Source organism: Ornithodoros turicata, chromosome 6, assembly GCF_037126465.1.
Source record: "Ornithodoros turicata isolate Travis chromosome 6, ASM3712646v1, whole genome shotgun sequence".
Classification (NCBI taxonomy): domain Eukaryota; kingdom Metazoa; phylum Arthropoda; class Arachnida; order Ixodida; family Argasidae; genus Ornithodoros; species Ornithodoros turicata.
Genome location: NC_088206.1, coordinates 63,362,075 through 63,375,498, shown reverse-complemented (window position 1 = coordinate 63,375,498; position 13,424 = coordinate 63,362,075). Strand labels below are relative to the sequence as shown.

At 44.6% G+C, this 13,424-nt stretch overlaps 2 protein-coding genes across 3 annotated transcripts; both read right to left on the bottom strand.

The window, feature by feature from the left end:
- Positions 1-2,604: 2,604 nt before the first annotated feature.
- LOC135396989 (suppressor of cytokine signaling 5-like) lies at positions 2,605-13,416 on the bottom strand. Of its 2 annotated transcripts, XM_064628268.1 has the most exons (5): positions 13,304-13,416; positions 10,128-11,489; positions 5,926-5,955; positions 5,717-5,859; positions 2,605-4,646 (listed from the first exon to the last, which is right to left on the bottom strand). In XM_064628268.1, exons 2-5 carry the CDS (start codon positions 11,401-11,403, stop codon positions 4,593-4,595), a joined length of 1,503 nt encoding a protein of 500 aa, XP_064484338.1. In that variant the 5' UTR covers positions 11,404-11,489; positions 13,304-13,416; the 3' UTR covers positions 2,605-4,592. The 2 variants fall into 2 exon arrangements, with proteins under 2 accessions (XP_064484338.1, XP_064484337.1); XM_064628267.1 differs by lacking the exons at positions 2,605-4,646; positions 5,717-5,859; positions 5,926-5,955; positions 13,304-13,416 and adding an exon at positions 12,507-13,220 and having other exon boundaries at positions 9,140-11,489.
- On the bottom strand, positions 7,146-7,905 carry LOC135396994 (histone H2A-like). The gene has a single exon (XM_064628278.1). It carries the CDS (start codon positions 7,780-7,782, stop codon positions 7,363-7,365), a length of 420 nt encoding a protein of 139 aa, XP_064484348.1. The 5' UTR covers positions 7,783-7,905; the 3' UTR covers positions 7,146-7,362.
- Positions 13,417-13,424: the final 8 nt, after the last annotated feature.

Genomic DNA, 13,424 nt, shown 5'->3' with positions numbered 1-13,424 from the left:
TTTTTGTTTGCTTGCTTGCTTGAATACTATTCAGAGGGTTTGCGCAGAATGTTTGCGCGCTTTCGAGTACATACTGACACAGTTTTTGTGGCAGCACGACTTTTATGAAGCTGCCACCTTGCTTCGAATTATCTTTTTCCGGTCTTGGTGACTTTGCTATAATGAAGGCTTACTGTATTCCTAACCAGAGCATCAAACCGATTTCTTTTTCCGGTTCGGTTCGAGTCCAGGCATAATGGTTCGGTTCCCGTTCAGGTACAGGAGGACACACATGTCAGTTCCGAACCGGTTCATTGCACAAGATATATGCCCTAAAATAAACGGTAGAAAAGTTCCGAAAGCATTATTTCTCTTCGCATGTCCTAGCTGGCCGCCAAGCTGTGACAAGAACGCTTGTCCACGGGAAAACGAAACTATAGACCGCGTTTGTCCGATGTTGTCTCCATGAATGCGGGCGTCCAGCTATGCATTTCCGCTTCTATTGGGGACTCGGGTTGCAAAAAAATGTCACACGAACGGGTCACTTTTGGAACAGGTTGGGGGAGATTAAGGAAGGTAAGATGAAAAACGACCAGTCTCGAAATCTCGGTGATTTGAAACCGGTTTTGAAACAGTAACCGAAAATTTCTAAATCAGTTCGGTTCCGGATCAGCTTCAATATGGCGGCGGCCTTTTCGGTTCAGCTCCGGTTCGGTTTGATACTCTGTTTCCAACCAGATCCGTTCGGAGGGGGGAGGGGCTCGCAGAGCAACTTTTCATACCGTGAAAATGAAAATTTTCTCGAGAGTGGGTGGGGTCGGCGCTTCAGGTTTATCCTGCCCCAGGTCGAAGCTTGCCACTTGATGGCTCTTTTTCCAACCAACACTCAGCTTATCCGGAAGCAAGCTGCGGTGGTCTCAGGAATAACATGCTTGTAACAACCAGAGTATCAAACCGAACCGAACCGGAACCGAAAACTGGAAACAGAGCCGTAGCGACGGGGGTGCGAGAGGGCGCGGAAGTGCCGAAGGTTGGTTGGACAGTATAAAGCGGAAATGAAGAGAATTTGAATTTACGATATCGGCAGTGCAAATAAGAGTTTTTTCTTTGTTTACATGGTTTCTGACCTCAACACGCGAGAAGGGGGGAGGGGGAGGAGCTTCAGACTTGATCCGGTATTGTTTACCGGAACAGAACCGAAAAGGCCGCTACCATCTTGGAGCTTAGCAGATTCGGAAAATTTCGGTTAGCGGTTCAAAATCGGTTCCAAAGCATCAAGAGTTCGTGACTGACAGTTTCCAAAAATGACCGGTTCATGCAACATTTTTTGCAACGCCCGCACCGATGGAGACAACGTCTAACAGCTGCACTCTAGTTTCGCTTTCTCTTGGAAAAGCGTTCTTGTCACAGCTCTTTGCGGCCAGCACGTTGGAAGGATAGGGAAGCTCATACCAGAACGTTTCGTAAAGTAAAAAGGTGATCTCGTTGAAGGCCATTTGGAGATACAACAGAGTCTGTACTAATATAAAACTGCTGGCTATTCTTACTGTTACGCTAGGACATGCATAGAGAAACAAAGCTTTCGGAACTTTCCTACCGTTTATTTTAGGGCATATACACCTTGTGATTAGAACCAGTTTGGAACCGGTTTAGAGCATGTTGAACCAGTTCGGAACCAACGTGTGTGTCCTCCTGGAGCTGAACCCGAACTGAACTGGGAAAAATTTCGGTTTGATGCTCTGGTGACAACTGAGCAGAAGCGCAGAACCGGCAAAATGTAAATATGTAACCGGGCAAAAATTTGAAAATAACCAGTATGTGGCTAAATGTATTACAACTATAAGTGGAAACACTACATTCCATATTATCTGTGCAGTTGTCACATAGCTCAAGTGTATAAGTGTAAATGTGTATAGTTAAAGTGTATAGCATTTTTCGAAGCAGAAAAAAATAAATAAAATGAATTTTAAAAAAATTGCATGATGAAATACTAATAAGGGAGTTGAAACAGTTAGACTACGCAAGCTTGAGCAGTTCCAAATGTGCCCATTTTATCTGAGACATGGCAGGAATACAGAATTATGACGCACAATCTATTGGTCTCCTGACATGCATTTGCAGTGAGTGAGGTCGTCATAGGGGGGAGGGGTCAGCCCCCAAACAGTGGGGAGTCTGGAAAGTGACCCACATTTGAATCCTGGTGGCACTGGTTGTGTCTGTCTAGGATTCTTCCATATTTTTCTCAGATGCTTTAAGAATAATGGCAGCACGGTTCCGAATGCAGTAGGCTAAGAGCAAGCTACCCTTGCACCTATTCCCTGTCAGGCAACCAGATCTGCTGGTACAGTCTGCTATGACCCAAATAGTAACAAATACACAGTGTAAGAGAATGCAAGGTATCCTCTTGAAATGATAAAATAGCATAGGGGAAATGTAACAACCTACATGTACGTGCAAACATACAAAATAGTGAACATTAATGCCCAGAATGGGTGCACTATATTAGCTACCTGTGAATCGAAGCAGCTCCAATGATTTCAGTTTGCAGATAGCTGCTTGAAATTGCAGTGCTCCATGCAGAGACATGCTCCAGACAACTACTACTCCATACACCATAAATACATACTCGTCTGTAACTGCTTTATTCCTATCGTATCATTTTTCCAGAGCAAAATAGATATATGGAAAGACCTCTGGCAAAGTAGTTGTGCTTTTTAATTTACAATTCACTCTGTCGAGTGTAGTTAATAGCTCAAAAATAGCGTCTTTCGAGCTCAGAAACGTGTCTTCTGTCAGTCTTTCACATACACAACAGAGACCGACTCGCTTCTCAGTTAATCCTTCTTGGAAAGTTCCATGGAGAAGAAGTGTGCTTCATTCTTAACAGAACTAGATTCCTGTACGGCAAGAGGCAGAAAAAAACAGAGTAGCAGTAGCCTACAGCTTCTATACTGTGTCACTGCTAAACTAATGCTAGTGGGGAATTCCACACTAAACAGCGCTGTTCTTTGGTATCACACCTTGCGTTCCAACAAAAATTTAAGGCGAACACTGTACAAACTCTGTGGTTATTTGATTTTTTTCAGTCTTATCTCATATTTTGATCAAAGAGCAGCTACTCATTATACAGGATGTCTCACCTAACGGGGGAAAAAAAAATCGTATTACAAAAATCTACTTTTCTGAACACAATGGGGCCAACACTGTTTGCCTCCGGGGAGATTTTGCCCGATTTCTGAGCGCTTTTATCGAATTCGCGAGAAGTTCAATATTTGCAATTGGTCTCCGAAATTTTTCCCAGTCAACCCCACCTTTTTTTTTTTTTTACAGAAACAGAAAGTATACGTCGGATTTACCCCACTGCATTGTAAAATATATGTGCTACAGCTTTGTTAGTAGCTGAAAAAAAAAAAAGAAAGAAAAAAGTCTTCTAGAGGCACGTAAATTGTCGGCACAGCTCAGCTCTCAGTCAAATTAATGCAAGATGCAGTGGAAGAAAAATGGCCACCCACCACTTTCTGTTTCCTTCTTGCTCTTCTTTCAGATAACTCTGCCTTGCAACCATGCTTTCGTTATCAACAGACGCTTGGAAAAGGGAAAGTGAAAGGGCATGGACGTGGCCTCCTCGCATCACTCCTTTCGGAGATCTGAGCGCGGCCGGCAATTTGCGCTCCTCAAACACAACGACAGTTTTGCAATTTTTTCCAGCTATTACCATTGTACTAGTTAATATATTCTGCAATAGAGTTTGATAAATCCGCATGCGCTTTCTGTTTCCGTAAAAAAAAAAAATGCCAGGTTGACCTTGCAAATTTCGGAGTTCAATTGTGAACATTTAATTTCTCCCAAATTAAATTTGATACAAGTGCTCAGATGTCATGGCAAAATCTCACCAGAGATATAGAGCATTGACCCCATAGTGTTCACACAAGCAGGTTTTTCTGTCAAAATTTTTTTCACGTTAGATGAAACACCCTGTATATATTTAACTGTCAAAAGAGTGGAACACGAAATATTCCAATTTAATCTTAACTGTTGTGGAAAAAAAAGAAAAGAAAAAGTGTTCTGTACATTCTAATGCCTTTAGGTTAGCTCTTGAAAGCACACTTACATTTTAAGCTGTTTCCTGAAACATGTGGTTCTTTAACGTGAGAGTAACTGTTAATATCTGCACTTCCCAAGCAACCTTGCTGCTGTGCCTTTCTCACAACAAATCTGACCTATTTGTGAACACTACTTGAAACATTCAGGAATATTTAACATAATACAAGTTAGAGTGTGATCTTTGAGAAACCCTGTAAATTGCCGACATTCCATTTTTTCACTGCCCTACATGCCTTCGTTTAACTGGGTGCACTGTACATATTGTGCTAACATGTTTCTAGAGAGGAACGAAAACTAGGACTGCGAACATTTTCTTCATTCTGGTACTCTCGCGCACTCTAAAGAGAGTACGCAGAGAATTTCTTGTACGTGCAGGAAGAACATTATTCTGCACTACGCCAAATCGGTTATCTGGACTAACGCCGAGGTTCAATGTAAAATGGTTCCTAGATGGACATAGGTACATGCTTTCTGTCCCTGCTGTGCCACCGTTGCCGCTTGCGGTGCACTTACTCGACGTCATCTTCCACCAGAGGGTTAGCTGCAGCACTGTCGGCTAAGCGCTGGAATGGAGAAAAGACGAAATGGTCATGCGTTTACCAGAACGGTCAACGCAACGCTTCTCTACCGTGTCTCAATGCTGCAACTTCATGCGACGCAAATTAAACAAACACATGTTTGAAGGGCACTAAACAGCTTGCTGGACATTTTTCAATCATCATGCTCCACAACAGAACAAAGCTAACAGCATCCAAATAACCAATACCCCACCTACGTCACGTTGTGACATGGCATGCGCGTAAGCTCCTCCCACTATTGGTCACTTTTCGTGGTAGCGGCATTGAAAGATGACAAACTGCTCAATTTTTCAATGCGGCAACCATAGTTTTCGTAAAAGAAAACGTGAGAACGACAATGATGAAATGTCTTCGGGATAAGAGAAAGGGATGGACGCAACCGGATTTCGAAACACCTTTCTAGGCTTCGTTTTCGAGCAAACGCTAGATCGTCTCGGCAGCTGAGCCGAAGAAGTGACCACCACAATGGCGGCAGACGCGTTTGTTCGACTTTCATTCGAAGCAGTGAAACTCAATGATGTTTCGCACTTCTTACCAAAGAGGGGACTACACTGCGACGAGCTGTGGCATGCGGAGCGTACAGGTTCTAGTAACACAGTGGTGACATTGCCAGAATGCACGTTGTGCTATGGAAACAGCGCAGCAGGATATTCATTGCCATTCATGGGGTGATACAGCACTCAAAACGAAACATAGTGGATTTTTGGTACAGTCTCAACTAGCTGACACGCGCGTTTAAGTGGAAGGATGTTTAGATTTGACCTTACTTCCCGATGCTGCAATGAATTAATGTATAAGCGCTCTGTATTGTGGGGTCGTAGATGGGGTGCAACGTCAAAACAATGTGTGACTACTGTCGGCAAGGCATCACAGGGCAGAGCAAGAGCATGGAGGAGGACAGCGAATATTTTGTGAGTTTGCTAGTGTTCTGTACTTTTTAGTGGCAATAGGTTTGGGAAACTTTCACCAAGAGCACAGAGGCTCATTGTAATAAAAATAAATAAATAATATATAAAAACGCAATAACCTGAAAAGACAGGGCTGACGTAACCTACCTGCGATACTACAGGAAGACGTTGAAGAAGCAGGTGGAAGACCTGTGGCGGCAACGTTTGCTGTAGAACCTGCAGGAGTTGCTGAGGCTGACCACACACTGCGACAGCGTTGCTCAAGTGTTCCACACCATTTTCAATGTCACCTGCATCGAAGCGAGGTCAAGCATGTTGCACCAATACGTATTTCGATGTCTGCTCCTCGTGATTACCTTGTGCCAGCAATTCTTCTCCAATTTGCACTTCGTGAATGAAGAACCTTTGCACAGATTCGTAGTCTTTCAGGTCTGGAATCTGTAGATATGACGTCATTACAATGTACCCCTCCAGAGCTAAACACGTATCCTCAGGATGAAATGAAGCGTGTCATGGTTCCCTACTTGCCTTGCTAGGGCCTTTACCGGCATTGTCCTTTTGTTGCTTGGCCTTTGCACGCCCTGCAGGATAAAATGTGCCGCTCGATATTCAAGATATTCAAGATATTCGTGATAAAACCGTGAATTTTCGGCACTCGGGCAACACCAACTGCATCTGACTCGAAGAGCCATAACATTTCAAAATGAATATCAAGGAAGCGTCACAGGTTCAATGTCGGTATAATAAATACTAACAGGGCTACCTGTTGTTCCCAGACGTTCGAAATCGACGTAAAATGATTGCTAAGACAGGTATACTCACTTTCTCTGAGCTTTTGCTTGAAGAGAGGATCACTACGCCTTTTTCGATCGAAGTAAATGCAGTAACCCAAGAAAAGCGTGCCGCATACGCCCGCTGCAACGCCCAATGCAGATTTTGACACCATCACGCTCATTATATGGACTGAAGTGAGCTATTGGGACGTTTTGTTGGTTTTGTAGAAGCACAACGTGTTGAACGAACGCGTAGTAACGTGGTGAGCGACCCGACGTTAGCTACGCGCTAAGACTAAAGGACCTCCCTATCCAGCGGGTTGACGGATAGCGAACAGCGAACGAGGTATTATTTATCACGTTTCATGTAGCAGCAAGCAACGCTGATTGGCCAGGATTACTCTTCAAATTCCCGACAATCCGAATAAACCAAGTAAACCCAAGTAAATTCACAGATTTGAAGTTGCTATATTCTAGGACGTACACCATGTTAATTACGCTTAAATCCATCGCGCGCGCAGCTTCCTTCCCTCTATTTTTGAACGTGACCGCAGAACTTATTCCCAAGTTCCACGCACGATTATGGAAAGCGAGCGACGGAATATTTACATTTACTTCGAAGCGCTTTACCACCTTACTTCCGATCTCCGAAGTCTCCCCTTCAGTCATACGAACCAGAAATTATGCCATCCCAGCCCCTACTCATCCAAAGATTCCAAGCCATCTACGTAAGTTTCCTCGGCTTCGCCGCCGTGAGAAGTTCGACGATTTTCGCGCCAAAAAATGGCAGACATGGACATACCTCAGATAATTGACACCACGTTTATTGTGACAAGTTTGAGTGAATGCCAGTGGAGGGCTACAGTTCGCACTGTACAATGGTGATAAAACTGAAAGCAATGTACACCATAGCCTATGAGTGAACAATGAGGCGGCTAGGCCTAAAAGCTTGACGAACACACCTTTAATTACACGCGACAGGGGAAGGTACAAAGAAAATATACATGAACGAAACGTCCCTTAGAACTCCTGGCTCGGGCCACCCTTCTTGCCTGGCTTGCCGGGAGAGCTAGTCTGTCCAGTCTTCTTAGGCAGCAGCACAGCTTGAATATTGGGCAAAACACCACCTTGAGAAATTGTGACTCCGGAGAGTAGTTTGTTCAACTCTTCATCGTTGCGAATGGCAAGCTGAAGGTGACGAGGGATGATACGGGTCTTCTTGTTGTCCCGGGCAGCGTTTCCCGCCAATTCGAGGACTTCGGCGGCAAGGTATTCAAGAACGGCTGCGAGGTAGACAGGGGCACCGGCGCCGACTCGTTCGCTGTAGTTTCCCTTGCGTAGAAGACGATGAATACGTCCCACTGGGAACTGCAGGCCTGCACGAGAGGAACGAGACTTTCCCTTGGCCTTAGCCTTGCCTCCTTTTCCGCGGCCAGACATCTTCGCTGAACAAGTCTTGGTGAACGATGGAAGAAAAACACAACCGACGCCGAGACCGGTAACCGTGCCAAGTGAAGGAACGCGATTCGCCGGCGCACGAGAAAGGCGCCAAATTTAAGAACGTAGGAAAGGAGGAAGTGCGCCCAATGTGGCCTGATGACATCGCGCCACCTGCACATTGCTTCGCGGTCTGCATAGAAATTATGGTAGCTAGAAGGAGCTCCTTCTAGCTCCTTCTAGCTACCATATAGAAATGATAAGGAGTGTCCAATAAATAAACATTGAAATATAAAAAAAAAAACACGAACTATTAATAAATACATTATATATTTACAGTATTAAACATAAACAAACACATAAACAAAAATTTCAACATAACCGGCCATTTCAGAAATTGTTGCACTTAGCCTGTATGGCCTGTTCCCATGGTTCCCATATTCGATACTGGCATAGCAGGCGCTTCTCCGCTTTGCTTTACAATCAACAACGTTCGCGAAGAAAACGGTGGTGTCATTTTCAGCTCGTTTACACACCACTCGCATGCGTGAAACGTCTGCGCAACTCCCCAGTTTCCCTCGCTGCAGTATTGCTATTAGAGTTGGAATAGCTAGGTTCCCTACTTGATGACAATATGTCCGTGGAGCAACTTCATTGGTCCCTCTTCCAAATAAGGGGGTTCTGTGTTCAACATTAGTATATAGTAAGTATAATCTTGTCCCCATCCACCATATGTATCAATATAGGCTGTCACTGGCATATAGAACAGCAACTATAGGAAACTCCACAGCCTTCCTCGAAATACCCAACTGCCCTGTCTATAACTAACCTTGTTGTCGCCAACAAAACGGGTTTGTCCCAAAATGTAGGACATCATATGGAGAAGACTCTAGTATACACTTCCAACCTTGTTGAATAGCCTCGGTATTGATCCCATTGAAATGTTCAAGAAAATCTCTCAAAGAAGATATTTGGTCCTATGTGATTATCTATGAATATCTATGCCCTATGTTGATATTGATCTTGTTACGATTTTTTAAATTTCCATTTGTGACTGTTAGCTGCTGCATGCGTAGGGAGCAGGTGCCCATCAAGGCACATTATGTGACTTTTTGTATCTGTTTCCCATCACTCATGTGATTAAATAAATAAAAAATAAAATTAAAGCAATCTACGACCCCCCCCCCCCCCCTTTACTGCTGTATTGCGAGCGGACAGGCACTTCCATCAGTGGTTCCTCAAATCTCCACCACTGACTTGAACGACTTAGAGTCACTAAATACGCTACGCTTATTTAGCATAGCTTATTTAGTGACTCTAGAACGACTAAGTGGTGGTGAGTCAGCAATAGAGAACAAACTTGTACTATAGGTTTATTATGTGCAAGATAGAAAGATAATTACATATATACATCTAAGGTACAAATGTCTCCATTTACTTAAATATGTAAACATTATGTTACACGTGTGTTACAGATCATACAACACACAATGGCATACAATCCTTGCAGAAAAGCTATGTGGGTCACGCAAATCTGCTAATTACAATGAACTTTTGCGATAATATGCTGCAAATCACCGCTACTGGAACACAGCTGAAGGAGAAATGTCCCACGCATAAAATGCTAAGCGAAATTTGAACACGGGTAACAAAATATCTGCTATACACATCGTAACTTCAAAATATCAGGAGGAAAGTACCGAAATATATACAAGCTGGATCGAGAATAAGGTCTATCTACAGTAACTTCACATTTGACAATGGGAGCAAAAGCAGTCACAAATAGTGATATGCTTCGAAGAGAAAGGAAACTGGAATCTTTTATGCAAGTTTCCTTCACTCAATATTTACAACCCATCTTACAATAAAAAATGAAATGGTTACAGTTACACATAAAGTTACGTGGACACTTTTGGGCCCCACAGTAGTCTTCTTACCACAAAAGGTTGCAACTAAAATAGTTCAATTCACATAAAATTTTGGGGAACAAATAAAAAGCTAGAGTACTACAAAGAACACGACGTGCAATTTCCAAAACGTTTCCTTTTCTTCTGGACAAACAAGCTTTTCTGCATCTTTGTTTCCAACTAAAGAACTTTGAACAAACTTTGAACAGAACTTTGAAGAACAAAAAAAAACTTTGTTTCCAACATTGTTTCCAAAAAAGAAGTAATACGTAGTAATATGACATCACGAAAAGCAAGCCAAGGTCCTTATGAGCTTTCCTCATTCAGCATTTGAACACACAATAAAGCTATGACTACCACACTACAAAGTTGTGGGCCACTCAAATGCACGCCAACGTCAGGGAGATCCCAGCATTCCGTACCATCGACCCGGTCCACAACCGATTTCCATGGTCCCGTCCTCGATCTGCCGGACTCGCACCCGCTGCTTGTAATGGTATTCCCGTAGATATCCTTTCAGGCATCTTGGCAGTGGCAACCGGGAGATGCCGTCGTACGTAACCTTGGAGCATACGATGGCACGTGCTAGGTGCTGGAGGGAAAACGCAAACGTGCGATGCAATGGCCGAGTGAGCATCGGTTCAAAGTACATGCAACAGCTGGGGTCCTTGTAGTGTTCCACCAAGCCGCAGACAGTCTTTGACGAGTACACTCCCGGATCGTGAGAATCGAAGCTGAATCGATGATTCCACTGCTCGACGCGCGCGTGCAGAGATCTCCCGTACCTCCTGAAACTCACGGAGAACAGGTAGTCTTCTTGAGCAGAGTCCCGCAAGAGGAAAGTCCCCTCGGGCTTGTTTTCTAGCAGACGCTCCGCTTCGTAGCGGTCCATCTTGCCCCAGTAGAAGCCGCAATTTGTGATCTCCAGCAGGTCCGGAACCAGGCAGTGCATGTAATCCACCTGGGTGTGCACGGACGGGCGATCCAAACCCACTTCGCAGATCTGGTTCAACACTTCCCACGGCAGCGAAAGGCCCTCTGGGTATGCACTGAGTCTATCACGCAGCGCCAGCGCCAGTTCCGGTAATGGCACGGGCTGTCTCAGTTGGACACTTTCTTCGGGTACGCTCCGTTCGTTGGACTGATCCCTCGAAGAAGCCTGAGCGTGCTGCGTATCCGTGGGTCGAAACCCAGGAGGGGGATCGACCCCTTCCGCAATTTCCCTCGCCCTCTCCTGCCTCGCCTGCTCGTCCCAGTCATCCATGGGGAACTCCTGTGGGTCGACCTTCCCTTGCTCCTTCGCCGACCCTTTCTTGAGTGCTGCAGGGGGTGTCACTTTAAACACAACCTTGGGTCCTAACACGTGATCTTCCGTCAGACGGTATTCGGTACAGATGCAGCTGCTGCACCCGGCGGGCGGCTCCGCGGACGCCGGCGGTTCAGGGTTGGAGGGGGGCTTCCGAGACTTGCAACCCAGTTTGAAGCCCCAAGGCGTCTTTCGTGGCTTCGGTGCTGAAGTTTCTTTTACGGCGTTCTTCCGACGTCTCCCAAAGGTCAGGGTGCGAAATTTCTGTCGCACGCTGGGCTCTTTTTCGTCTGTCTGCGTCGCCATTGAAAGGGTGCTTTCACCTCTTGGTGACTGCACTTCGTCGTCGTCTTTGTTATTGCTGTCTGCTTCTCGGCCTCGGTCAGATGAAGTGCTCTCGGAGCCGGACATTTTTACTCTCGGGTGCGGAGAACAGTCGTCAAAATGATTCACACTTGTCACAAAGGGATTCCATTGGGACGAAAACCATCGGTCACCTGTAGTGATAATATAGAGTGGATTACTTTCTCCTGCTTTGCACTGTAAGCAAGACAGATAAGATAAGTGAACAATAACTGAATTCAATAACATGAACAGTGATAGGAACGGGTCATTGTGGTGGGATAACAGAGGATACAAAAACAGCCTATATGCTATGAATACATAACGCTGTACAAAAGTGTCAGCTGTAACTGTAGCACACAGGTCTGGGGTGCTCTTCATAGTCTACGAGACTACTTCGGAAAAGCCCTTGCATTGGAAGTCATATCAGATGCCTCCCACCCCCAGCAAAGGATGAAAGTTGATTCAGTTCTCACCACATATACTGTCAGAGATTAAAAAGACGCTCTAACATTTTCATTTTCAAGTGGACTACAGTCCTGCTAATAGACAGAACGGCATAGATGCAGGTTAGCTGGTGGATAAACTCTATGATTGGCAAGCCTGAGTGATGGGGAAGACACACTTCGCCCATTCACTCAGGCATGGAGCCTTGCCGATTTCGCCCTGTCGATGGTTGACTTGGTCAAACACTGGCAACTTTCCTATGTTCATCTCGTCGCTATTTCACAATATTTTTGCAATGACAATTGAAAAGCTTTTGTTGATGGTATGGTAAGTCTTAAATCTCAAGGCTGTTGCAATTTTATCCCAAGACAGCATATCTAAAATGAGCCGCAGTGAGCAGTTTTTTAAATTTTCTTATCTGGAACTGCCACAATTTTGTATACGTTGTGGCTAGCCGATTAGAGTAACGGGAACGGGCTCTAACCGGCAGTTCGCGTTACGGTTGGTGCACGTCGCAAATCAATGATACGTATTTTAACATGCCACGGTCAGTTTTTTAGCAGTGAGTAGTACCTTTAACACAGTTTATTACGAGAATGATATTCTAGCGTGAACTGCTGCCACATGAACCAACATAATGCATCGCCAATAACGTCAACCCAAAAGTAACCACAACAGTGCTAATAACGATGAATAAAATATTCGTCGCTGCTCGACGCGCTTACATGAGGATCGCGGAACGTCCAGCCACTTCTAGAAGAAACAGTGTTGTGGCCATCGACGTTAGGGTCATCGTATCTTGCAGAGGAAATGAATCACGTAGACAGAGCCCAGAGTGAAATATAATACACGGAGCGGAAGTTGTTACAGATAGCGCAATCACAAACTACTACGCTTCCGTTTACTAAGGCGAGCCGAAACATGCCCATACAAGTGACTCAGAGATTACTCTCAGTAACAAAGGTGACAGACCCATCCAACAAAGCCACGAAAGGAAACCAACAGCGAACGTCACGGACACGTTCATGAGACCACAGCGCATTCATTCATGGCCAAAGGAAATGGGGGAAGAAATGAATACAAAAGGAGGAAGGCCTACTTTCATTTGACGAAGTAGCCCATACAGCTTAACGACGATTCACACATTCTAAAACATGTTGATAGTTCCGTAGAAAGAGTGAAACTGAACTCGAAGTGACGAAGTCTACGGTGTGGTCGAAAACAAACAGAAAATAACATGATCGCCCGTCCCACGCAACTGAAAGCCTTCGACATCGTCAACTGTGGAACCTCAAAGCTTGTGAAAGAATAACATGATAGATGCGGAAGTAGATAGTCTATGTATTGCGTCTTGAGCTAAGATATGCACGAACGCAAAAGTTGAATGTATTTCGCGACATTTTCCCCAGTGTTGGAACAAATCAGTGAAGCACATTGGCGGAACGTCCTTCAGCTACACTTTGCTACGATGTGTTCGCAGTGCCTGCAGGATGCTAAAGGAAATTAAGATCTCATTACGTACCTCACTGAACGCACAAACACTTCAAAATAAATGTCAGTGAAACGCATATCCACGAATTTTCATTCACACAAGCACAACACCAGGCAGGAAGTAACGTTCTTGTTTTGTATGTGTTTTTCTC

What these genes read in the sequence shown, in the direction of transcription:
- LOC135396989 (XM_064628268.1), bottom strand. Translation starts at nt 11,403, where the DNA reads ATGTCCGGCTCCGAGAGCACTTCATCTGACCGAGGCCGAGAAGCAGAC. An exon ending in AGAAGAATTGCTGGCACAAG is followed by an intron (nt 5,860 to 5,925) that starts GTAATCACGAGG and finishes GCTTCGATGCAG; the next exon opens with GTGACATTGAAAATGGTGTG. An exon ending in GTCTTCCTGTAGTATCGCAG is followed by an intron (nt 4,647 to 5,716) that starts GTAGGTTACGTC and finishes TCTCCATTCCAG; the next exon opens with CGCTTAGCCGACAGTGCTGC.
- LOC135396994 (XM_064628278.1), bottom strand. Translation starts at nt 7,782, where the DNA reads ATGTCTGGCCGCGGAAAAGGAGGCAAGGCTAAGGCCAAGGGAAAGTCT.